The sequence below is a fragment of the Heterocephalus glaber genome, unplaced genomic scaffold (genome assembly GCF_053883595.1).
Source record: "Heterocephalus glaber isolate CG9 unplaced genomic scaffold, H.glaber_assembly_v1.0 deba00001472, whole genome shotgun sequence".
NCBI classification, from domain to species: Eukaryota; Metazoa; Chordata; class Mammalia; order Rodentia; family Bathyergidae; genus Heterocephalus; species Heterocephalus glaber.
The window spans coordinates 93,076,393-93,103,500 of NW_028258315.1; the positions used below are offsets into that span (position 1 = coordinate 93,076,393).

The 27,108-nt window shown below is 41.2% G+C and overlaps 1 protein-coding gene across 11 annotated transcripts in view; it reads right to left on the reverse strand.

Annotated features, from left to right (window-relative positions):
- Positions 1-223: 223 nt before the first annotated feature.
- The window catches only part of Cfap20dc (CFAP20 domain containing), a 241,213-nt gene continuing 214,328 nt past the window's right edge, over positions 224-27,108 (reverse strand). For 10 of the 11 annotated variants that reach the window (XM_021244038.2, XM_004864448.3, XM_087182493.1 and 7 more), the window contains 2 exons: positions 16,164-16,258; positions 224-745 (listed from right to left, as the gene is read on the reverse strand). In XM_021244038.2, the coding sequence (XP_021099697.1) occupies positions 633-745; positions 16,164-16,258 (208 nt within the window). In that variant the 3' untranslated portion in view covers positions 224-632. Of the gene's footprint in view, positions 746-772; positions 964-16,163; positions 16,259-27,108 lie in introns of those variants that run through there. The other variant, XM_087182491.1, reaches the window with a different exon arrangement.

Sequence of the window (27,108 nt, forward strand, 5' to 3'; positions counted from 1 at the left end):
AAAGCAAAGTACAATGCTAAGCAGCTTAAGTGATTAACAATGTTGTGATCCTTAGCAAACTCTGAATAAACTAAAATGAAATGGGAATAGTGGGGCCAGAGCCAATACAATGTGATCGTAAAGTCTGACTGGTTCCTTTTTTCTTTCCCAAGTCTAAGAAAAGACAACAATCAGGAATATTCTGGCGAAGAGTAGGGTGAATAAAACGAAGCAGTTTAAAAGGTATTTTTTTACCATCATACTTTATTTTTAATATAAATATATCATAGAGTAAAAGGTTCCCAGACAGCTTTTAAACAAGAATACATTTTCTGTGGTATATCAGGCCATCATTCACAGATTAACACTGCAAAAAATTTGAGTGAATAACTTAATTTATTTACATAAAATATGAAATAAAATTATATATATGCAGCACAAAAATGAAAACAAATAACCAATTCAAAGTCCAAAAGTCTTGTCTCTATTAATTCTTTCACAGATTCAAAATCACAGACTTCTACAAAAAGAATGTAAGGATTCTTAGCACTGAACATTATTTATAAAGTGAAGTAATTTCTGTCCGTTCCGTTTGGCTCCTGGGCTGCTGTCCTGCTCCGCCTGGGGCAGCTGCTCTGCCCTGGAAGGAGGGGTCACACTAACTCATAGTATTTCCCAGACTGGGGGTCAAAGTAACAGTTCAGACAGGGGTCGTACAGCAGAGTCAGCACTTCCTCTTCCTCTCCCACACTCAGGTCTTCTTCACCTGTGGGGAAGGGGAACCACAGACACATTAGCTGCGGCCTGACCCGGAATCCCCAACCTGCAACACGAGAAGCTCAATGGTGATGAGGCAGGGATCGCCTCTCTGGAGGGTCTTCGTGCAGGCAAACGTCAGGTCTAAGAAGGGGAGTGCTTTGGAGTGACGAGACTCAACACAGGCTGACCTGGCGCAGAAGAACCATCAGGGGTCCGAGGACCAGTCTGCAGGAGAGAAATACACTTCTTTGTAATAAAGACAAACTGCGAGAAGTGGTGGCGACGGGTGAGAAGGAAGGGGCAGGGCCGAGGGCTGAAGAGCTGAGCTTGTTCAGAACAGGGAAACTGGGGCAGGAGTCAAGACCCAATTATCGCAGTTCTAAACTACACGGGCCAGAGCTGTGCCAAGTGGAAAGCAGCACAAATGAAAGGACAAGACAGTCAGTCCTCATTCATGCATCCTAAAGAGGGTACCAAACAGGTAAAAGAATGATGTCACTTATGAATACAAGATAAACAATGCAGAGAACATATACAGAAAACAGCATATCAGGTGATTTGCAGTTTTATTAGTGGCAGAAATTCTGAGTTTGCTGGGTATGTAAACATGGCATGATTTGCTTAAAACAGCCACTAGCATGGTTTGGATGAGAAATCCCACTGGCTAAGTCGCTACAGAGTTTCCAATACATGGCATGAAATTGAAAGAAAAAACGTTTTACAAGGATGTTTTCTGAGCACTTTTATGTGCCCAGTGTTGTGCTAAGTACTCTGGCATTTGGGAGTGGCCCTTCATCAGCACCAACTATTAAGGACCAAGGCAACCAAGCCTCCAGGCTGTGAGCTCACCAGGGTCACCTTCTCAAGGGCTTAGGCCAGGGGCGCAGATGTGGCTTGGTGAATAACAGAGGCTCGGGAAGAGCAGATGGTGAACAAGTGTCAGTGTCCAGAGCCAGAGAAGGTGCTGGTGGCAGGGCCCCACTTCACCCTGCAGGACAGGCAGGCCCAAGCAAGTGGTGCCCAAATGCTGAGTGGGTTTTGAGACCACATCACAGCCATTCCTCTGCCCATCTTTCCTGCAACCATCTGGCACGTATAACATGATCCTTTCACGGGCCAGGCACCAAGTAGGGTGCCAGGGGACAGTGTGACAATAAGAAACAGGTGCTATCGGCAGGGAGTATTCAGGAAGTGGGTGGATTTTGCCATCAGCTGATGCTCAGGAGCTGGGGGCAGTGTCAGTCCTCCTTAAAGAGTGGAACTGAGCAGAGGGACAAGCATGTCTCGCTTAGTAGAGCCTCGACGGTACAGAGAGGACTCTCATTAGACCCCCATGACCCTGTGGCATAGGCAGGTATTACTATCCCTACTTTACAGGTGAGAGAACCAAGGTCTACAAAGTTAAGCATCTTGTCTGAGGTTGCCTGGTGGATCTGGGACAGAGTAGTGTTTCCAGACTCAAGCTCAGCGTTCTTTCTAGTATGCCCTTGTTAAAACACTGAGAGGCTAATCTGAGCTGGTGCTAGTGCTTGGGTTCCTATATAATAAGCAAACTGAAGCCCAATTCTCTTTCAAACAGTAAAACAAAACTTAACCTCAACCAGTCAGAGACTGCCAAACGAACCTCTAACTAGAGACTTTCCACTTTGATCATCAAATACATTTTCTTGGTGTAGCTTCTGAGAAAACCTTATAAAAGTTACACTCTGGTGCCTCTTCATTAGAGTCCAATTGCTTGTGGTCTTGTGCTGACCAATTCATGACTTGTCTGCTCAAACAACCTCCTAAAATGTGAATGTATCTAAGCTTATCTTTTAACACCAGGCTTGATGTTTTTGTGGAGGAGGTGGTGTAACACATTTAATTTGGGAGCTACTATGTTAAAGGGATTTAAACATGAGAAATAGTAAAAAAAATGTAAAGGTGTCCCACATTTAAAAATATCAGACTTGGAAACAAAAGATGTTTGATTTCTCATATTTCAGAAAGTACTGGTGAGCATGACATAGACCAGGTGGGAGGGCAGAGGCAGAGGGCTCATATCCCCAAAGGAGCTTCAAAGAGAAAGCTCATAAAGGGACAGCAGCCTTTCTGGCTTCAAGTATGAGGGATGGCATGTGTGAGAGAGGTTCAGAAGCTTGGTGGGGTTTCAGGAGGAGGCAGCAGGGATGCAGGGCAGAAGTCAAGAAAATCTACCTATTGGTTCCAGCACCAGGAAGACTTTTCTACGCATTAGACCTGACCAGCAAATAGAACACATCCTCTGAGAAGCATGAAGTGGGACTGGGATGACCCTTTGCAGGCCAGTCCCAGTGATTCCTCAGGTGTCTCTGATGAGCTTCTGTGACTCTTGGCTATGACTGGACTTTGCTAACTACTGTAATGGATTAATAGTAGGAGCTGACCTGTGCATCTGGCACAGTTCCTAATTAAGAACAGGAAGTCAGAGATGGGAGACTGCCTTTCTTTTTTTCCTGTTGCTTTACCAGTGGTCCCTATGGCCCTGCCTCCACTCTTCCTCTAAGTAGGGGAGAATGAAAAACAATTTTTTGATGGTACTAGGGACTGAACCCAGAGCCTGGCACTAGCACTGACTGAGCTACAATGTCAGTCCTTTTCACTTTTATTTCGAGGTACAGTTTTACTAAATTGCTCAGGCTGGGCTTGAACTTGTAATCCTCCTGCCTCAGACAACAGAGCAGACGGGATTATGGGTGTGTGCCATCATGCCCAGCAAGAAAAAGTGCTTTTCAACTGGTCATTCCATATCAAAGACCACTGACTTTCTCCAGTCAGTTCTGCACATCAGAGGTGAGTGTGCATGTCCTTCACCTTCAGATATTCAACTTACCACCCCTTCAACATTCGGGCTACTTTGAACAACTGAGCAAAATCAGTTCATGTGGGAGACTGCCCCATTGATTATGCCCAAAGCAGGCTGTAAGCAGTGCAGGCTGTAAAGTGTTAACCTCACAATTGGCTTGTTTTAAAAATGAGTCCGGCCAAAGCCTACGTGACTCATAGAAGCATTGCAGATAGTCTATGGGTCAGTACCCTGCCCCACCCTCCAACCAACGGCCACAGCAGAGGCCAAAGAAATGGCCTGTGAAGCTGTGGGGCTCAATATGAGATAACATGGCAGCCAAGACCAGGGTGACTCACACTCAAATTCCGTTCCCAGAATTAAAACCTCCTTAACTAAAAAGACAAGATTATTTGTTAACCACAACTTATATCTGGTCTGTTTTGTTCCTAACACATGAATGCTTTGTCTTGTCTTTTGCAAGTCTTGCCTGCATCAGGAACGTATCCCTGGCAACCACACATACTCCCCTTACCCTAACTTAATGATTGTGTCACCAATAATTATCAGTGGCTCTGGATGACCAGGGTCTTTGCTTCTTGTTCAGCACTGGCCATCCCAGTTCCCCATCTCTGTCTCTTTAACTCTGTCTCTGAGTCTTTTTTCTTGCCTTGGATCACAGCACCGAGCAGGAGATCAGGATCCTCTGCAGGGGTCTCTGTTGTTGTGCCTGCTACATGACTGAGCTAGGTACAGTCTAGGTGTGGATGTGACATACACACATGCCCCAAGCAGCTGCTAAAAATTAACAAGGAGTTAAACTGGGAGTGGCTACTGCAGGGGGCTAAAAGCAGCCATGGCCTCCAGAGCCCAGCATACCTGGGGAGAACAGGGAACACTGCTGCTTACTGTCTGTATGACTGTCATGAGGGTGTAGGTCAGTGCACCTCAATGGACCTTAGTTTCCCTGCTAATTAAATGGCAATTACTATGCCTATTTCATGGGGGTTTTGTGGAGGATTAAATTAGACATGCCACTATGCACAGCACAGTGGACACAGTAGCTGTTCCATAAATGATGTTATTACTATTAAGGATAATAATACTGATATAAATCATAAACTATAACCTGTAACTTTTTAAAGTAACTCAGAAGTATTGATGCAGCTTAAAGTATGAAGATAGGGCCTTACAAAGTACTCAGTAGTATGACCTTCAGACAATGAAGTCAGACAGACTAGGGCCCATTTCTACCATATCACAGGTGTGGGACATTGGGAACATTCACTATTCTAAGCCTCCATTTCCTCTATGTAAAGACAGGATATGAACAGTACCTATCATGGCTAGGAATGATAGTACCTATCATGATAGGAATAGTCCTATCATGAGGACTAATTAACAGTACTCACACAGTGAGTACTCAATAAGCATTGTTATAATCATCATCACAGGAAATGCAGGATATCAGCATTAGTCACCAAAAGGATATGTTCATTGACACCATATTCCCTACCTCAAACTCTGAGTTTTTACTATCAAAAGAAAAAAATAGTGGGTTTGAATGAAGCCAAAAGTTCTTAACTGGTTTTATGTAGGACACTGATGAATTTATCTTTGAATAAAAATAGTCCTGGGCAGGGAATGTATCTCAATGGGGAGTTCTTTGCAAGTCCCTGGGTCCAATCATTAGTACTATAAACAAAAACAAAAACAAAATAGTCATTAGACCAAAAATCTCATATGTTTCAAAAATTAAATCTAATTTTTTCCACTAGGTGTAACATCAAGATTACATATGATTGAGGTCAATGATTCTAAGTCATGATCTCTCAGAGGGTTGTCATTTGATTTCTTGTCTTTGTTCCATCAATACATAGGGGGAAACAGACCTTGGGCACATAAGAATTATATCCCATATAATTGTTTAGTGTATTCTGTGCCTGTATGTTACAAAAAGATAAAATTTTAAGCTGGTGCTATTAAATTAGAAAGCTCAATACATTTTACTACCAGTCAGGAATCTTTCAAGATGAAAATAACCATTGTAATGGGTCATGGGTCTTTATCATCCAGCAGCTTCAAGGAGATCAAGGTGGATCCAATTCATTAGTAGAGGTTTTACTGGATAATGCATACAAACTGGAGCAACAACTGCTATACAAATGCATCTGTACCAATAGATATCACTATAGAACTGGAACCTCATACATTATAAGTGTGGGGACTAAGACAGGTTTTTAGGTTTTAGTACCAAAGCTTTAAATGGATCAATTAAAAAACTACCAATAATGACATTCATACAAAAATAGGGTGAGATCGTGTATAATTTTACATTGAAATAAGTGCTTTAAACTTACATAAAAGGTTTTGTTTCTGTTGTAACTTAATTTTTAAAGTCTCCAACGTACATCATTTTGCCATTGTAATCCCTATGTAATGAAATTATAATATCATTAAGCCATTACCACTATGATGTCAAGCACTGGGAAATGTTTTGAAAGGTAATTATCCTGCATGGATATGGGGTAATTTTCAATTATATTCTTGGATAGTGTAGAGTTTGTTTTTCCTCAAAATGCTAAATTGCTCCATTTAAAGACTGGCTACAGAAACTCTAAAAGGACAAATTAACAAATAAAACCATTTTCTGCTACCAGGCTGAGAGCATCTGGAGAAGGGTTCAAATTACATTTTTACTCTTCTCCACATAATAAAGCCATTCCTGTGAAATAAAATTACCTTTCAGATAATAATCTGTTTACACACTTTGAGACTCCTCCACTTTGAAATTGGTTAACAGCAATAACAGAATCAAAACCAACCGAGCCAGACCAAAGGCAGCAATACTGCCCGTCTTCCCCTCGATTAGATCAGCTCAGATACATCACCTTTCAGTTCACCTTTGAGAGCCAATTAATATAAATGTTTAATCATCTAATATTCAGTGCATTTTAACTGTAGATAATAGAAAACCTATACATGTGAGCTAAGTCTTCAAGCTTGCAAATAAACGATGTGACACTAGTTTATCAGATTTAAAATCTCTGAATCAAGACACTCTACCTGATTTTCGATTTTCTGACTCTGCCATCTAGAATATTTTTAAAAAGTTAATGCATTTTCTCTCCTATGGATCTTAAGGACTGATTGACTATACTTTTATGTGCATACTAATACACTGTTGTTTAAACAATTCAACAGTGAGGGATCACCATATGGAACAGTCAGCCTGAAGATCAATAGCGATGACATGTGAGATAAGGTTCTGCTGAGTTCGGTACTAGGTGCCTGCAAACTCTGCTTGCACCACTCCTCCTAATAGGGCAAAGTTAACTTGCACTCAGATCTGGAAAGTCTACCTGAACTGCTGAATTTTGTTTTTTGGCAGACACCTTCAAACAGGAAAAAGATACGAATGACTAACAGTAGATTAGAAATGTTGAGAAGATGCTTTGTTGTATTAGAAAATTAAATTGTTTTGGGAAGGCAAATAACATGCTAGCCTTAGTTAGAGTTCAAGTATCATTCGTAGGTGTCCCTCTTTTATTTGAAAGATGCCATTTAAGGATCATATTGAAGGATTTGGATGATTATTTAGGGGTTACGGCAATTTCATTTTTTCGAGGTAGTCTCTACTCACGCATATGCAGTGATATAAATGTGTGCTTTACAACCCTGAATGCATTTTGTTACACGTGAAGGGAGGGAGGTGCAGCCACTTTACTGTGCTCTGAGCCTTTCAGGGCTACTAGTGTCCTAATGGCCTGATACCCAGGCAGACGTCACTATTGAGCTAGGGGAAAATGCACCCCAATTCCCAAAAGGGAAGCTGGGCCTACTTCCTGGGCCAAGGCCCCTCCTGGCTTCCATGTGGGCATAAGTAGGTGGGGATGGTTCTAGAAGAGAAGAGTGAGCCTCAGACCCCAGCAGTATTTACATTTCTACCAGAGCTCACTCCCAGTGCTCCTGAGCAGAAGGCCCCTCTTTATACTCCAGGAGCATTGATTTTCATCAGAGAAGGCAGCCCCTGCACCCTGAGAGCTATGAAGAGGGAAATCTCTCTCTGGCCCGAGCTCAAACAGAGAACAGAAGGCAACTGGCTGTCTCACAGGGCAAGGGGTGGGGGCTCTGCATTCAGGAAGGTCATGGAGACCAGGAATTACTATGAACTAGGAGTTGAAGTGGGGGTGCTATGGGTCTATGTAGAGGGCCAAGGAGAGTGCTATTGATTCCAGAAAACTTTAAGAAAAGGGAAATTCCCAATTTACAATGTCGGACTGGACATTTCATTCGTGTGTTTCTTACTGACAAGGTGGGAATTGTGTGGTGACATGGCAGCATGGAAGTGAAGGCCGCAGACTGCTCACACGGGGCTGTGGCAGTGTCCCACTGCACACTCAGGGGGTCTGTGACTCAGGAGAGTGCCTTGACCTCCCTGTCATGTGAAGTCATAACCTTACCCCATGCCGGGCAACCCCGGGAGGAGTCATCATGGGGTAATGTGCGGAAAACCTCCACATGCATTGCGGGGCTCACGGAGGTGCTTCATTATCGCCAGCATGTTATGGTTTTTACATCCCCAATATTCTTCTTTGAGGGAAAGGTCTACTTTGCAACTTAAATAAATCTTTAAGGTACAAAGAAGATTCACAGAGTAGCTCAAATCTTCCTCATGAAGACTCATTCACTAATCCAATATTAACAGAGAGCTTACTATATCTTTTGTTTGTTTGTTTTTGGTACTGGGGATCAAACTCGAGACCTTGCCCTTGCGAGGCAGGTGGCGAAACCACTGAGCTAAATCCCCGGCCCTGAGCTTACTATATCTTGAACACCATACTTGGACGTCCTGGGGACACCACAGATGCCCAAGGAAGCATACTTTTAATATTTTAACTTATTTGTACATATTTGCAGCTTATAATCACCTTGGGAGTGGTCACATGTACATACCACAGCTTCTTCTTTTTCCCCCTTCCTCTTCCACCCTCGTCCCTCCTCCTGTAATTCCCCCATCTCATTTTGCATTTTTGTCAATAATTATTAATGATAGCTCATGCTATGGCATGTAATATTTACGTTCACTGAGGTGATTAGGTGCATGGCATACATTTCATCTACTTATTTCCCCTTCTCCTTCTTTTCAACCCACATGCTTTTTCCTCGGACCCCTTCCCTATTGTAAGAGACCCATCTCCTTGTCCCCTTCTAGCCATCCTTTATTATTCTCTTTGTTTGTACTTTGCCTCACTCAAATGATATCATATGGTATTTAAGCTCATGTGTCTGGTTTATTTCACTCAACATTGTATTTTTCAGGTGATCCATTTTCCTACAAATGTTTCACATCTGTCATTCTTTATACGAGAGTAGTATTCCATTATATATAGATACCACATTTTCTTTATCCAGTTGTCTGTTGATGTTATACAGACTTTTTCTAGGATTTAGCTGTTATGAATTGTGCTGCTAAAAACGGTATGTATGTATTGCTGTAGTATGATGTCTTAAGCTCTTTGGAGCTCTAGCAGGGGGATCACTGGGTCATATGGAATTTCTAACTTTAGTTCTTTGAGAAATCTCCATACTGATTTCCATAATGGTTGTGCTAGTTTACATTTCCCCAACAATGAGCTAGGATTCCTTTTTTTCCATAGGCATGCCAGCATTAGTTATTGTTTGATTTCTTAATGATTGCCATTCTTTCTGGAGTAAGATGGAATCTTAGTGTTGTTTTAACTTGTATTTCTCTAATGGCCAGAGATGTTAAACATTTTTTCACATATTTGTTGACCATTTGTATTTCTTTCTTTGTGAAGTGTTTGTTCATTTCTCTTGTCCATTTCTTGACTGGATCTTTAATTTTAGGTGGTTTTTTTTTGAGTTCTTTGTATATTCTACATATTAGTCCAATACTTGAGGAGTAGCTGGCAAAATTTTTTTCCTATTCTGTAGGTTGTCTCTTCATTCTTCTGATTGATTCTTTTTTTTTTTTTTTTTTTTTTTGGTACTGGGGATTGAACTTGGGTCCTTGTGCTTGCCAAGCAGGCGGTGGAACCACTGAGCTAAATTCCTGGGCCTTCTGATTGATTCTTTTTCTGTACAAAAGCTTTTTTAGTCTGATATAATCCTATTTGTTGTTTCTTGCTGTTATTTCTTGTGCAACTGAGGTTCTGTTTAGAAAATCCTTTTCCTATGCCTACATCTTGAAGTGTTTTACCCACTTTATTTTCCAGTAGGTTTCATGTTTCTATCTTTGATCCATTTTGATTTTAATTTAGTATATAGTGAGAGATAAGGATCCAGTTTCAATCTCTACACACAGATAACCAGTTTTCCCAGTACCACTTGTTGAATAGGCTGTCATTTCTCCAAAATATGTTTTTGACCCTTGTTGAAGATCAAATAGCTGAATGCGTCTGTGGAGGTTTCTGTATCCTCAATTCTGTTTCACTAATCTATGTATGTTTTTGTTCCAGTACCACACCGTTTTTATCACTATTGCTTTATAGTATAGCTTGAAGTCAGTTTTATGGCTCATATCTAGATGTTTCCCTAAAGCCTCATGCCATTGTAAGTGGGGCTTTTTGGAGATGGCTGATCTAGAGTGTGTGATGCTGGGATTAAGAGTATGATTCTGGGATTGATTCACGGTGCGATGCTAGGATTAAGGCTGTTCCACCCTGGATGTGACTGCTACCTGCTCTAAGGGTGGGCAGCCTGGATAAGATATAAGGGACAGAAGGAGGCTGCTGTTGTCACTGCTGCTATTTCACTGCTTCCTGCCTTCTGCCTGCCTGCTCTCTGATGCCCCTCTGCCATGCCACCCTGCTTTGGAGCCAGCCAGCTATGAACTGAAACCTCTACAAACTGTGAGCTACAATAAACCTTTCCTCCTTTAACTTTGGGTGTTGAGTATTTTGTCTCAGGAATGAGAAAAAGTAACTAAGAGAGTCAGGAATTGCGATGCCTCTTTCTTTGCTCTTGTTGCCCAAAATTGCTTTTGATATTCTGGATCTCTTCTGGTTCCATATGAATTGCAGGGTTGCCTTTTCTAGATCTTTAAAGTATGCTGTTGGGATTTTGATTGGGACTGCACTGCATCTGTAGAACAGTTTTGGGAGTGTGGCCATTATGACAATGCTGATGCTGCCTATCCAGGAGCAGGGGACATCTTTCCATTTTCTGATGTCCTCTTCAATTTCCTTTTTCAGAGTACTGTAGATTTCTTTGTAGAGGTCTTTCACTTCTTTGCTTAGATTAATTCCTAGGTACTTCATTTCTCTTGAAGCTATTGGAAATGGTATTATTTTCATAATTTCCTTGTCATCCCATTCAGTTGGTGTACACAAATGCTAATGATTTTTGTGTGTTGATCTTGTAACTTGTTATAGTGCTGAAGTTCGTTATTAATTCCAAGGGTTCTTTTTGGTAGAGTTCTTTGGGTCTTCTACAAATAATGGTAATTTGAGTTCTCTCTTTCCTATCTGCATCTCTTTTATTTCTTTCTCTTGCCTAATTTCTCTGGCTAGTGTTTCAAGTACTATGTTGAATAGAAGAGGTATTAGTGGACATCCTTGTCTTGTTGCTGGTTTTAGGGGAATGTTTTTAGTTTTCCCCCATTTAGTATGATGCTGGCTATTGATCTGTCATATACAGCTTTTATCATATTTGGTTATGGTCCTTCTACATCCGTTTTTTGAAATGTAACTTTTAGACTCAGAGTATTAGGTAATGTCATGTGACTGTATGGCTGTAACCAGAGGACCCTGAAAGACTTCCTCCACCAGAGTAGGGCAGCAGCCAGACAACCCCCTCTGGGTAGCCATGAGGACTCAGGAGGCTTCTACAAAGTCTTTGATAGTAACTTGGGTATTACATCTGAAAAGTAAGCATCTCCTGCCTATTTAAGTCTCATGGGAGACTAATCAATGTTCATAAAGGAATGTCATGTGCTGCACTGCCCTAAGGAAGGTATAAGACTGTTGTTTTTATGTGACTCTGGCACTGGAATGCCTTCCTCACTCGAGATCTATGTGAGCGGCAGGCGAGGTCTGCAGGCTGAAGACAGAGGTCATTATTATTCCATTTTTGAGCTGTTAGGCATGAATAATTTAAGGGTCGTATCTGTAGAGGAACAAATGTCAGAAACAAATTGACAACTATTCTTCGAGCAAGGTACGGTTCATTTTCAAAAGGTCAGTTCGGTAGTTTTCTTGAGTAAGTTCTGAAATCTTAACTTCCCATTTTTACATTTCACATGAGCTGCAGGAAAACACATTCTTAGTAAGTGTTAAGGGCACCCGTGCTGGTGGTAATTGATATTCAGCAAGTATATTGCAGCCCTGGAGGAACCGTGAAGAGCCGCCAGTTCCTCCATCCAGTCGGGAGGCAGGGATCAGAGTGCAAGGCTGTTCCTTTGGGCTGCTTGGCCCACTTGAAGATGGCGTTTATACCCTTGAGATATTCTGGCCAAGCAGCGACTAGCTGCGATGCAAGCTGCTCCTGCATAAAGTGGGGCAGGGAACCTCTGACTTGGGATGGGTCTAACTCAAGCGTCTCCTTAGTGTGGCCTGGGCAACTACTGTAGAATTCAGTGCTGGTCAGGCCCTCTCTGTTTACTGCTAAAATGCAGTTCACACCTCCAGCTGCACAGGTGCCTTGGCCCTGCAGCTCTGATGGAGGTGTAGGGTGCACCACAAGGTGCAGTGAACTGTGGGGAAGGTGGAGGTGATGACACTGCCACACCTCAGGGGGCTGTTGCGAGAATCTGAGTGCTCTTGTAGGCCCAGAAATGGAGATGAAACAACCATTAGCTACTATTTCTGCCCGAGACACCCGGAGCTGGGTGATCCCCTTTCCCTGTGAACCGCTCTCACCAGTCACACTCATGCACCGTGAAATGTCTCAGCACAAAGGCACCGATGTGCAGGAAGCCTGGGTTCCACACTGAGCCCGCTCTGACTGGGTGCCTGACCTCGGCAAGTCCTTTACCTCCTCAGCCAAGTGAGGCGCTGGGACCATACCAGTGCTTTTACCTGGTTCATCAGAGCCGAGCAGGATTCTGGGAGTCTAACTCAGCCTAAAGCCAGCGCAGCTCTGTTGTTATCTCTTCTGTATTTTGGGATTCCATTTGAGATTTCGTTTGAAATTAAAAGTTTATAAATAAACTTATAAATAAAGTTTAAGAGCTATTGCCTAAGGTGATCTATAACTTTTAATTGCTAGAGAGTACAGGTTTAATAGTCTCATCTTTGAATTTTAGAGATATACCAAATATACAAAAACAAAACACCCCAAAACAACTCTCCCCAAGCTGCCTGAAAATAACCTCAAGAAACAAAACCCAACAAGAAACAAAACTGGAATGAAAGTCAGATTGCAATCCATTTTCCTACTTTTTGTGGTTTTTTAAAAGAAAGGTCTAGTGTAAGAACATTCCTCACCCTCCTTCCCTCCCTTTCTCCCTTTTTGTCTTTTTCCGAGGATTTAGAGAATCTAATGTATGCCAGAAGCTGCGTGGAGAGCAGAGATCCGAGAGTGAGCAAGCTAAGTGTCTGATCTTCAAATGCACTTAGCCTGCCTAGGAAGAACGACAGCTAAGAAGTACACCAAGACTTACAGACCCAAAGGCCCTGAGGAAAGTATTAGGAGGTGAAGCCAGAGCACAGTGGGGGAGGCTGACTGCTGCGCTCCGGCCAGGCTGCCTTCAAGGCCCCAGGCCCAGGCAGGCAGGTCCATGATCGGGAACCGTGGTTCGCCCAGCTGCTCACCTGGCCTTGCCTGCTGGGTCACTGGTGGCTTCCTGTCATTTCTGGCAAGCTCATGTGGGATGCCAGGCAGGTCTAGGGTACAGCAGTGACAGGGAGTGCCTCTGGTTTTTTCTTTAGGAACTTTGAAATGTTTTGATTTGTGGACCAGAAACTCTCAATGGAAAAATATTTTTCTGATTCCTCATTTTATATATAACTTCTTGAGCAGGTATTCTACTTAAAGAGAGTATAAAAAGCCAATGGCTGGGCTCTGGAACCAGGCTGCTTGGGCTCAAATTCTAGCCCCGCCACTGAACTGTGTGACCTTGGGCAAGTTATTTAGGAATGTTGTGTCTCAGTTTCCTCAACCATTACACACACATGCACAAACGCATGCAGGTACGGTGTCTTCCCTACAGTGATGATGTGGGGCTAAGTTTCGTGGAGTCTCTGGTGCAAACAGTAAGTGCTAAGTGAATGGCATGGTGTAACTGAAATCCAGGAGGAGCCCAGGCCGCCCTCAACCACGCCTCACTCCCCTGCTGGTGTTGTGAGCTGCAAACACAGGCCTATTATTTTTCTTTGACAAACACTTTATAGGAACAGATGAAAACCCTCTCTCGGTGAACAGGTGAGTACTAACTGTGCTGGGAACTCTAAAACCAGGCTGTTATCATGTAAAGGTTAACCAAATAGCAAACAGTAACTTTCGATGCTGTTAATTAATTGCAAACCACTGAAGCATATCAGAAAAGGGGAAGGTGAGCAAATAGGGGACACCAGTTTGCTGTGGTATTAACTGCAAACCACTCAAGCACCTGAGAGGAGCAGAAGCTGATAAAAATGGAGAGTAACCGGCAGAAGGAGCGCCTGCTCTTGTTAACACTGGCCAGTGCGTTTCCACAGTCTTCTGAATTGAATGTGCTTTGCTCTCAGTGGAAGTTCTGTTTACCTTCAACATCATGGGGTTCCTGCTGGCAAAACTGGACTTTGCAAGGGTGACTTTAGGACACCCTGCCAGCCCCTCCTCACTGCTATATATCGTGGGCGCCTCTGCTTAAGGATGGTGCTTCTGCTTCCTGTGGCTTATAGGACACTTAGCATGACAGATGAGTTGTTCCCTCATGGCAAGGTCTCCTCTTGACAGGCGAGGTTCTATTTTTCTGTCATAAGTACTTATAAATGTACACCTCCAAAAAGATTCCTGATTGGAGGGGGATCATCTATTTTGGATAGTAAATCACAGAGATACCTCTATCCCTTGGAGGGCCAAAATGTACAACTCAGATATATGAGCTCTCACTCTGAAAGCTCTAGGCCCGAAGAAAAATGGGATGCTCTACTTTCTCCCTGAGGGAGGAGGAGGAGGAGGAGGAGGAGGAGGAGGAGGAGGAGGAGGAGGAGGGGGAGGAGGAGGAGGAGGAGGAGAAGAAGAAGAAAAAAACCAGAAAACAAAAGGGGACTTTTGTTGGAGCAATTTCTATTGCCCCCCCCCCCCCAACTTCAAATATAGCACTTCCATCTTCAAAATTCAGCCCAGAGAACTGTCCTGGCAAGTGGCGCTGTTATCTGTCGCTTCAGTTATGCACTTGAGCTCACTGTCACCCTCCCATCTCAACCCTCCACTTGCACTGAAGATTCTTTTATGTTTTGCCTCCATTGTGTCCCAAGAGTCAAGTTTCCTGCTCACAAGCAGACACTAACGGCTCATCTACTGGCTCTCACTCGCATCTCTGCTTCCGCCCAGCGCTTATGTTCTTGTTACCTGCAGAGTTCCGTGACAGCCTTTGCTTTAGCACAAAGGCTGCATCTCTGTGCTGATGAAAACACATACAGGCACGCGTCAGTTAAGGGCAGGGACACAGTGTGAGCAATGCAATATTAGGTGATTTCCTCGCTGTGTGATCACAGAGTGGCCCAGGCAAACCTAGGTGACGTAGGTCAATCACTCAGTGGCTCTCGATCCATCAAAGGACATGGTAAGCGGGGTATAGAAAGCTGCTGGTAAAACTCAGATACTGTTTCTTTTTTAAAAGAAGTAGAAAGAGGCCAGAGATTTAGCTCAGTGGTTTCACTGCCTGCTGAGCAAGCGCAAGGACCCAAGTTCGATCCCCGGTACCAAAAAAAAGAAAAAGAAGTAGAAAGAGTATACTCTAACAACAAAAAGTAAATACATCAACCAGTAACATGGTTGCTTATTACTGTCAAATAGGAATATGTACCATTATAATCGTACACGCTACACTTCCCGTAGCCAGCACCACTACAAATGCACAACTAATGTGCTGTGCTAAGATGTTATGATGGCTCTGATAGGACCCCAGGCATCTTTAAAGTCATGATAATCTTGTGAGACCACAGCTACGGATGTGGTCTGTGGACAACCGAGGCCTCACTGTGCAGGCCATGACCTTATCCTGGTGATGCTGGAGTAATCAGTCCACTCTGAAATCATGTCCACAGCTAGCACTTGGTAGCCACTATTACAAGCGCTTCATGCACAGTACCTCGTTGGAGTGCCACAAGACAGTACCAGGTGGGCACTATCAATTATTAGTATTATTTCACAGATGTGGTAACTATTCGTGGGAATGGTAGATCTGGAATTCAGATGAAGGTCAGCTGATACCAAGGCCATGCTGTTACACCTTACACAATTATTTTCTCTGGGATTAGCCTTTAGAAGAATGGAGACAATTTCTGTCTATATTCTGTTTACTTGTAAAGAACGTGTCACCCTAAAACATGAGGCACGGGTCACCTCATTTTGCGCGTTTAAGTCTAAATGAAAACAGTGGCATCTCAAAGTAACTGGCTTTCTCTATGGGAAATTACTCTCTTTATGCATAGCAGTTTTCATATCCCACCTTGAGCACTCAAACTTCCAGAGGAATCCAGGTGTTTCTCCAACGGCTGGTGACTGGGAGGAACAATTGGTGGGCTCAACATATTTAACCAGTCCCTGCAAAAAAGAGAAAGAAAGTGAATGAATAACATGCCTACAATTCCATATATGGATTTTATGTTTGGTCTGAATTTTCAATTCCATGAAGTTTCCACAAAGAAACAGTTTTTTGTCCTTCATATTTCAGAAAGATAAGATGTCCAGATATTAATGTTAGTTTTATAAATTGGCTAACATGGCATCAATCAATTCACTAGTTATTTGAGAAGTATAAACTAAGTGATGACTATTCCTCTCAAGAGTTTATTATGGCAATAAAGTGTAGCACAGTTTTCCTCACATAAGAAAATTATTTCAGTGACTTAGAACAAATACAGGATGGTAAGAAAGCATGATAGAAATCATGTCACATGTCATGGATAACAACATTTCCATGTGATTCAAAGTGAAATTTAGTCTTGGAGAGATCATGGAGTCACCGTGAAGGTGGAGTCAGGGCTACAGAGCAGCAGAAGGCAGCAGGGAGAGAAGGCAGCTCGAGCGACTCAGAATGCATGGGGCAAACCACTCCCACATGCCCTGAGCTCCCACATCCCCTAGCCCTCTGCTCAAACTTCCAGCTGCATTTCCTAGTCTCTTTTCTTCCTCCTCCACAGCATTCCCAGTTTCCTGTTCCCACTAGTAGATACCTGGGTGTGTACAGTTCAAGTTGGTGACTTCCAGAAGGCCTCAGTCACTGTGCACTTCACTTCAAGGCCCTCTCATCTCTAAGCTTACTCCTGAGTGCCTTAGGTGGAGGCGGGCAGGCCAGGGAAAGGCAAAGATTTTCCACAGTGAATTCTATTTCTCATATTGATATTAATGCCCTGCACTGTTTATCTCTTTCTTCTCAATAGGAGTATGTCCTCATGACTAAACAATTTCTTTCTGAGTTTCTGGTATTCTTACTGTCTGTCTATGGTGCAAGAGCATCCCAACCAACTGCTGAGAGCACCAGCCCTCAAGGCCAGTTCTGGCTCCATGCTGGCTAAAGAAGGAACTTGGCTAAGTCACTTAATATTGCTCATGTGTCTCCTTGTTGCTTTTAGCTTTTTCCTGTCACCATGAACTGTTGTCCCTCTGGTACCCTGCCTTGAATCCAGTCAATTATGGACTGAAACTTCTACGAACTTCCATTGTCTGGTAGAGGAGGTTTACGGGGTGCCATACCACCCCTCCCAGCACAGAGGAGGCTTCTGGGCCACCGTACCACCCCTCCCAGAACAGAGGAAGCTTACAGGCTGCCGTACCACCCCTCTCAGAGCAGAGGAGGCTTCCGGGCCACCGTACCACCACTCCCAGCACAGAGGAGGTGAGCTGTGTGGGCGCCAGCAGCAAACACCCCCCCACCCACTGTAGAAATGAGAGGACACTTAAACAAGTCTCAAAACCAGACTTCCAGGTCACCTACATCAACCCCAAAGGGAAAGGAGTTGGAACACTCTGATACACAACCACCTGGACTCCCTGAATTGGCAACAAAAGAGGATTGGAAAAAATGAAATCAGAAATAATTTCACAGATAACAGCAGAGATTGTGCTCATAGTGTAAGATATGATTAATAAATCTAGAGAGGAGCTCAGGAACATGATGGAATCCCAACATAGCAAATAAATGGAATCCATAAAACAGATGCAAACAGATTTCCAGGAGATTAAAAACTCCATTTAAAGTCTACACAGCAGAATGAGCCAATGTGAGGACAGAATTTCAGATGTAGAAGATAAGATTGCAATTAGTGACCAGGAAAAGAAAAATTGCTTTAAAAATGTAAGGGAACACAAGAAATCAATCCAGCAGCTGCTAGACGATGCAAAGAAGAAAAACATAAGACTGATTGGAGTCAATGAAGAAACAGGAGAGAGTGCAGATGACATAAAAAAAAAAACCGTTCACAGAAGTGATGGCAGAAAACTTCCCAAGCAGGGGAAAAGAACTTGACATACAGATTAAGTGAGCCATATAGGACTCCAACTAGCCTTGATTAAAAAAAAAATCTACACATAGGCATATAATTGTTAAGATTCTAGAAACCCAACAGAAGAACAAAGTTCTACAAGCAGTTAGAGAAAAGAAATAAATCACATACAAAGGAAAGCCCATCAGAATCACAGCAGACTTCTCAACACAAACCCTCAAGGAAAGAAGAGCTTGGAGTGATGTATTCCAAGCCCTAAAGGAAAACAGCCTTCAACCCAGATTGATGTACCCTGCAAAACTATCTTCCAAAATTGATGGAGAAATAAGATACTTTCATGACAAAGAGCACCTTAGGAACTTCGTGAATACCAAACCAGCACTCCAAAGAATTTTAGACAATATCCTAGGAAAAGACAGTGAGGATCACAACCCCAGGAAACACAGAAGAATGAATCCATTGGGTGTGACAAGAAATTAAATATAAAGGGGGAGAAGCCAACAAAAAGAAAAAGTCATGACAAGTATAAGTCAATATGTATCAGTTATAACCATCAATGTTAATGGTCTCAATTCACCAATCAAAAGAAATAGACTCACAGAATGGGTCAAGAAGCAAAATCCAACAATATGCTGCATATAAGAAACACACTTGATTCAAAAAGAAACTCATAGACTGAAAGTTAAAGGGTGGAAAACAATACTCTATGCAACAGGAACCCGAAAAAAAGCAGGAGTAGCTATCCTCTTTGCTGATCAAGTGGATTTCAAACCAACACTGATTAAGACAGACAAAGAAGGACATTACATCCTTGTAAAGGGAACAATCCAAGAGGAAGAGATGACAATCATAAATATCTATGCACCAAACACTAGTGCATAAAACTATATAAAACAAATACTAACAGACATGAAAAGTCATATATGCACTAATACAATAATAGTGGAGGACCTCAATACCCCATTGTCACAAATAGATAGATCAACTAGACAAAAAATAAGTAATGGAATATTAGAACTCAATCAAACTCTTGAACAAATGAACTTAACAGATGTTTACAGAATGTTCCACCCTAGAAAATCAGAATACACATTCTTTTCAGCTGCACATGGGTTATTCTCCAAAATAGACCACATACTCACTCATAGAACATGTTTAAAAAAGTGCAAAGGAATTGACGTTATCCTCTGTATATTATCAGACCATAGTGTGATGAAATTGGAGATCAATAGCAAAAGAAACCACAAAAATTTCATAAACACATGGAAATTGAACAACACACTTCTGAATAACCAATGGATCACAGAGGAAACTAAAGAAATCAAACAGTTCCTTCAATTAAATGACATTGAAAATAAAACATATCAGAATCTATGGGACACAGTGAAAGAAGTCTTATGAGGGAAATTCATAGCACTGAATACTAATATTAGGAAAACTGAGTGAGCTCAATTAAATAACCTGATGCCGACCCCCAAACTTCTAGAAAAAGAAGAGCAGGACAAAACCAAAGCTCATACAAGGGAGGAAATTATAAAGGTCAGTGCAGAAATCAAAGCAATAGAGACTAAGAGAATGATACAAAAAATCAATGAAGCCATGAGTTGGCTCTTTGAAAGAATAAACAAAATTGACAAACCCTTAGCCAACCTTATCAGAAAAAGGAAAGAAAAGGTCCAAATCCATGCAATTAGGAATGAAAAGGATGAAATTACAACAGAACCAGAAGAAATCTAGAGGATCATCAATAACTACTTTGAGAACCTATACACCAATAAGATGGAAAACACAGAAGAAATGGACAGATTCCTAGATATGTATGAATTATCAAAGTTGAATGAAGAAGACCTAAAATTTCTAAACAACCCAATATCAGTCAATGAAATTGAAAACATAATTAAAAACTTACCAACTAAGAAAACCCCAGATCCTGATGGCTTCACTGCTGGATTCTGCAAGACATTTAGAAGGGAACTGCTGCCTCTACTGTTTAAACTCTTCAATGATATTGAAAGGGAAGCAACACTCCTGAATTCAGTCCTGGAAGCAAGCATCATCTTGATCCCCAAAGCAAAGAAAGATCTAACCAAAAAAGAGAACTATAGGCCAATCTCACTAATGAACATAGATGCAAAAATCCATAATAAGATACTGGCAAATAGAATCCAGAAGATCATCAAGAAGATCATACACCCTGACCAAGTGGGATTCATCCCAGGGATGCAGGGATGGTTTAACATATGCAAATCAATCAATGTAATACACTATATCAATAGAGCCAAGGACAAAAACCATATGATCATCTCAATAGATGCAGAAAAAGCATTCCACCAAATCCAACATGCATTTATGATAAAACTCTACAAAAAACTGGAATAGATGGTCTCTACCTCAATCTGATAAAAGCCATCTATGAAAAACCAACAGCCAATATCATACTCAATGGTCAAAAACTGAAATCCTTCACACTAAAATTAGGAACAAGACAAGGATGTTCACTATCACCATTCCTGTTCAATACAGTTTTGGAAACATTAGCCACAGCAATTAGACAAGAGAAAGAAATAAAAGGAACAAAGATAGGATATCAAGAATTCAAAATTGTCATTATTTGCAGATGACACGATACTCTATATAGAAGACCCAGGAACTCCACTGAAAGTGTTCTAGACTTAATAACCAAATTCAGTAAAGTAGCTGGATACAAGATCAACACACAAAAATCAATAGCTTTCCTCTACAGGAACAACGAGAGAGAAATAGGGCAAACTATTCCTTTCACAATAGCATTCAAAAAACTGAAATACGTAGGAATCAACCTAACAAAAGAAATCAAAGGCCTCTTCTCTGAAAAATATAGCGCTCTGAAAAGAGATTGAAGAGGATATCAGAAAATGGACAGGCATCCCCTGCTCCTGGGTAGGAAGAATCAACATAGTGAAAAGGGTCATACTTCCAAAACTGCTATATAGATTCAATGCAATCCCAATTGAAATCCCAGTGGCATGCTTCATAGACCTTGAGAAAACAATCCAAAAATTCATTTGGAGCAAGAAGAGACCCAGAATAGCAAAAGCAATTCTAGGTAACAGAGACATGGCAGGAGGTATCACAGTCCCCAAGTTGAAACTACCACAAAGCTACTGTGATAAAAACAGCATGGTACTGGCAAAGAAACAGACCTGAGGACCAGTGGAACAGAGTAGAAGATGCAGAAACAACTCCAGACACACTCAGCCACCTCATCTTTGACAAAGGAGCCAAACACCCTCACTGGAGGAAAGATAGCCTCTTTAATAAATGGTGCTGGAAAAATTGGGTTTCACCTTGCCAAAGATTAAAACTAGACCTATATCTCTTACCATGAAGTAAACTAAAATCAAAATGGATTAAAGATCTAAATATTAAAACAGAAATGCTGAACCAGCTGGAACAGAGGTTAGGTAGAACTCTTGAAGGGATTGGTGTAGGAAAAGATTTTATGAACAAAACCTCAGTTGCCCGTGAACTAGCACAAACAATCAACAAGTGGGATCTCTTCTTAATTCAAAAGCTTCTGCACAGCAAGAGAAACCACCAACAGTGTGAAGAGAGAACATACAATGTGGGAAAAATTTTCACCTGCTATTCCTCAGACAAAGGTCTACTATCTACAATCTATAAAGAACTTAAAAAAAAATCAGACCTCCCAGATTTAAAGACCCAATCCAAAAAAGGGGATCTGAAATGAACAGACATTTCCCAGACAAAGAAGTAGAAATGGCAAGTAAACATATGACAAAATGTTCAACATCACTGGTCATTTGAGAGATGCAAATGAAAACATCGCTGAGATTCCACCTCACTCCAGAAAGAATGGCTGCTATCATGAAATCAACCAACAACAAATGCTGGTGGGGCTGTGGGGAAAGAGGCACCGTGCTCCACTGCTGGTGGGAGTGTAGACTGGTGCAAGCACTGTGGAAATCAGCATGGAGATACCTCAAAGAACTAGGACTGGAAGTCTGATTTGACCTAGCTATTTCCCTGTCGGATATCTTCCCCAAAGTATTAAAAGAATCATACCATAGTGATATATGAAGAACCCATGTTCATAGCAGTACAATTTGTAATCGCTAAAACTTGGAAGCAGCCCAATTTCCCATCAACTTGAGACTGGATAAAGAAGAAAGTGTGTGTGTGTGTGTGTGTGTGTGTGTGTGTGTGTGTGTGTGTGTTTAAAATAAAATGGAGTACTACTCAGCCATAAAAAATGAGAAATTAGAGACATTTATAGCGAAATGGATGCACATTGAGGTGATACTCTTAAGTGAAATAAAGAGGACACACGTGCAAATATGGAACAGTTTCTCTACTATGAGAAACTGAAAGTGTAAATAAGGACTAAAGTGTATAATAGATAATGTGAAATAGGAAGAAAAGGGGCAAAGGGGAAGGAGAAGTGGAAGGGGTAGGGGAAAGGAAAGAAGGGAATGGGATTAATATGAGAAAATGAAAAAATGAAAACAAAACTTCATTTGGAACAAGAAGAGACCCAGAATAGCAAGAGCAATTCTAGGCAACAGAGCCATGGCAGGGGGTATCACAACCTCGAACTTGAAACTATAGTACAAAGCTACTGTGATTAAAAACAGCATGGTACTGGCAAAGAAACAGACCTGAGGACCAGTGGAACAGAGTAGAAGATGCAGAAACAACTCCAGACACCCTCAGCGACCTCATGTTCAACAAAGGAGCCAAACACCCTCACTGGAGGAAAGATAGCCTCTTTAATAAATGGTGCTGGAAAAATTGGGTTTCAACTTGACAAAGATTAAAAGTTTTGGATTGTTTTCTCAAGGTCCATGAAGTATGCTGCTGGGATTTCAATTGGGATTGCATTGAATCTATATAGCAGTTTTGGAAGTATGACCCTTTTCACTATGTTGATTCTTCCTACCCAGGAGCAGGGGATGTCTGTCCATTTTCTGATATCATCTTCAATCTCTCTTTTTAGAGTGCTATAGTTTTCAGAGAAGAGGTCTTTGATTTCTTTTGTTAGGTTGATTCCTAGGTATTTCAGTTTTTTGGATGCTATTGTGAAAGGAATTGTTTGCCCTATTTCTCTCTCAGTGAGTTTGTTGTTCATGTTGAGGAAAGCTGATAATTTTTGGCATGATTCTCGACACAGAGTTAACATCCCATAAATTTCAGCTGTGCCACTGCTGCCTTCATTATCAACAGGGATCATGGTGTGGCCCTACTTAGAACAATGAAACAGGTGGGATGACTGCTGGCTTATACAGCTGAGGTTTTTCTTGCAAGCCACTCACTCTTGTGGCAGAGTATTTTAATGTAAATGTCACAGTAAATAAATGTAATATTCATTATCTGGCCCTTCACAGGAAGCTTTTGATGGCCCCTGACCTCTAACCATGTGCCATCTTGATTCCTCCAGTGTGAATACCATACTACACACTCACTGTCTTCCTTCCTTCCCATTTCTGTAACTCCCTCCTGACAGTGAGGAATGTGGCTCCCGTTATCCTCAGTATATTTACTGATTTTCTGAATTACAGGAAAAGCCCAAAGTCATTTCAGAATTGCTAAGCAAAACAAAGAAACCAAAAACCTATGAAAGCAAAACAAATGAAAACAAACAGCACATTCCAATCCTGCTCTTCAGAGTTCTCTATGTGATTTTTTTGGTTAGTTAAAATTCTATGTTCATAATTTGCTTGGGTGAGTTCTCCCTCCCCACCTTCAGTGTGGTCATTTGCATTTACACATAGCCATCTGCTTTTGCTTGTATTACATTTTAGGGATTTTTTTTCATTCCTGTTGATTTCTATCATTTTTAATTTTTGAGTATATAAAAGCTATATATAAATCAAAAGTATATACATCATAAGCAAAAAACACACACAAACATAAGACACAGAATTGCTTGCGGTGGTGTTCTGTTTCATTTTCCAAAAAACAAATGTGTACATGTCTGTTTTAATAGATCCCCCTTCTTATTAAAAAGGTAGCCTCTGTAAGTTACTCTTTTGTTGTTTCGTCTTCAGGTTCCAATACATGCTGGAAATTGTTCCTCAGGAGCTTCCTCATTCTTAGTTACAGCTGCTTCATGCCCCACTTTGTGGGTTTGCTATCATTTACTTTTCTACTGACATACATTTGGACATGTTTTCAATATTTTGCAATTACTGCAATTAATATTTCAATGAATAATCTTTGACATGTCTATTTTTATATACTTGGAGGTATATCTTCAAGGTAAAGTCCTTGAAGTGGATTCCTGGAACAAAATGGAAATGGATACTTGATTTTGTTAGATACTGACAAATCCCCTCCCAAGGTCATGCCTATCTGCTTTCTCACCAGCAGTGGATGAGTGTGCTGGCTCCTCTAGAGCAAAGCCACACGTCTTATGAAGCTTTTAAATGATTCCCAGCCTGCCACATGAGACCTAGTATCATAATGTGGTTCTGATTTGGATTTGTTCTCATTATGAGTGGCATGACTTATGCTTAAGGCTATTTATACAATACATACATGTAAACACAAGCACATGCATGTGTCATACATGTTAACTTATGTCTTTGGCTCCATTTTCTATCACGCTGTCTCCCTCACTTTGTCATTTGTCTTTGCTTATGGTGTTTTCTTTGTCACACCCAAGTTTTTTTAATGTAGTCAAATGTATGAATCATTTTTTTATTGCTTAGTATTTCAAGTCATAGCCTCTCTCTGCAACCACATTTTATAGAAATTCATCTGTGTTTACTTCTAGCTATTTTCCTGGCTTTTAAAATATGGTATTTAGATTTCTGATCCATTTATTTAAGTATATGATGTGAGTTTATTCTGGTGTAATAAATTTTGGTGTAATAATTCTGGTATATTCCAATTTTCTTTTTTCTTTTCTTTTCTTTTTTTTTGTTACCAGGGATTGAACTCAGGACCTTGTACTTGCAAGGCAGGTGGCAGCATCACTGAGTTAAATCCCTGCTGGACCCCCCACTTTTTTTGAGATAGGGTCTTGCTGTATAGTTCAGGCTGGCCTTGAACTCTTGGTGATCCTTCTGCATAGGCCTCCTGAGTGTGGAATTACAGGTGTGTGCCACCACACCCAACTAAGTGTATCTAATTTTCACTTTTCAAAATGACCACAGGGTTCTATTGACAAATCACATTAATATAGATTTTAAAATTTTATGCAATTAAGACTTTTTTTTTGGCAATTAAGACATTTTTAATCAAACCAACTCATTTGTTTGGTTTTTTACTAAGTGACCATCTATAAACTATAATTGAAAAAAGGTTTCCACGTTAACTATAATATGGAAAATTTTGGCTAATAAAAATCAAACAAAAGCTTTCTTGCAGGATTTTCCATAACCTTTAAAACACCATGACTCACCCAAGGGGAAGACAGAACATGTAGCACTGCCCCAATTTATGCATCTGCTGGTGTCATGTCTCTTGTGAGCACACAGGGCATCTTGAGAAATGCTGCTCCAGCTTAATGCCTTCTTCTCAACCTGGAGGCATTTTTTTCTTTCTTTTTGTATTACTTTACATATGCTTAATATTTTCATTTTTTCAAGACCAGTCTTTTTTTGGGTGACTTGTTATCAAGCAATTAATGGTCTAGCACCTGTATCTTACAAGTTTTTAACTTCTGCATGTAATGCTAACCCATGGTCTTGACTGTTTTTTTTCCCTTTTTTTTGGAGTCAAGATCTGGCTATGCTTCCCAGGCTGGTCTTGAACTCACAGTCCTCCTCCCTTGGTCTCCTGAGTTTTGGGTGGCAGGTGTGCACCACCCAACTGGCCTGTTTTGACTCTTGATCACACCTTTAAACCTCTATGCCTTGTTCTAGGTAAAGCAGCATGCATCTAATGGATGGTGGTTCCAGCGTAGGTTCACTCATAGCATGCCTGTCCTAACTGTAGTTCTGACCCATTTCCTTGGCTTCTAACCCCAGCCACCTTGTTCTGGAATCTGTTCTTGCTCTCTGTTCCACCATTTCCACCTTGGCAGTGCCTTCTGGAGTTGATACTCTGCTCGGTTTCCTGAGCTCCAACTCTCATCCTGACTGACCATGTCCTGTCACTGAGAGGCCTCCAGCTCCTTTGGTAAATGAGCTTGCTTTTTAGTCAGGCCTGTTCTCTGAGCAACCCCCAAACCTTCCTCTTCTTCATTGCTTTTGAGGACCCAGGTGGCCTCTTTCCTCTTGCAGCTCCTAGGTAGACCTGTGAACACTGAACTGTCAACAGAAGAGGTATTTTGTTAGAGTCAAGAGAATGAATTCATTTTAAACACCACACATAAAAACCAACTGAAGATGAGGAATAAAAACTATCTTGTGCGTTTTCACTGTGGCCAGATTGACATAATATTAAAATCTTGACCAAAAAGGAATACTTCATGGTTTTCATTCAACCTGCATGTTATACAGTGCTCAGTACACGAAGAAAGCTGAATCAGCTATTTTGAGAATTGAAGACAATATTCTCAGTTAAGACAGATTGTGGCAAAAAGAGAACTATAGGCCAATTTCCTTAATGAACATAGACACAAAAATCCTCAATAAGATACTGGCAAACAGAATGCAGCAAATAACCAAGATTATACACCATGACCAGGTAGGATTCACCCCAGGGATGCAGAGATTGTTCAACACATGCAAATCAATAAATGTAATGAACTATATTAATAGAACCAAGGACAAAAACCACATGATCTTCTCAATAGATGCAGAAAAAGCCTTTGACAAAGTCCAACACCCACTCATGATAAAAATCCTACAGAAAACTGGAATAGGTCTTTATGTCAATCTGATAAAAGCCATCTATGACAAACCAACCACCAAAGTCATAGTAAATGGTCCAAAACTGAAAGCTTTCACTCTAAAATCAGGAATAAGAGAAAGATGCCTACTATCACCACTCTTGTTCAAT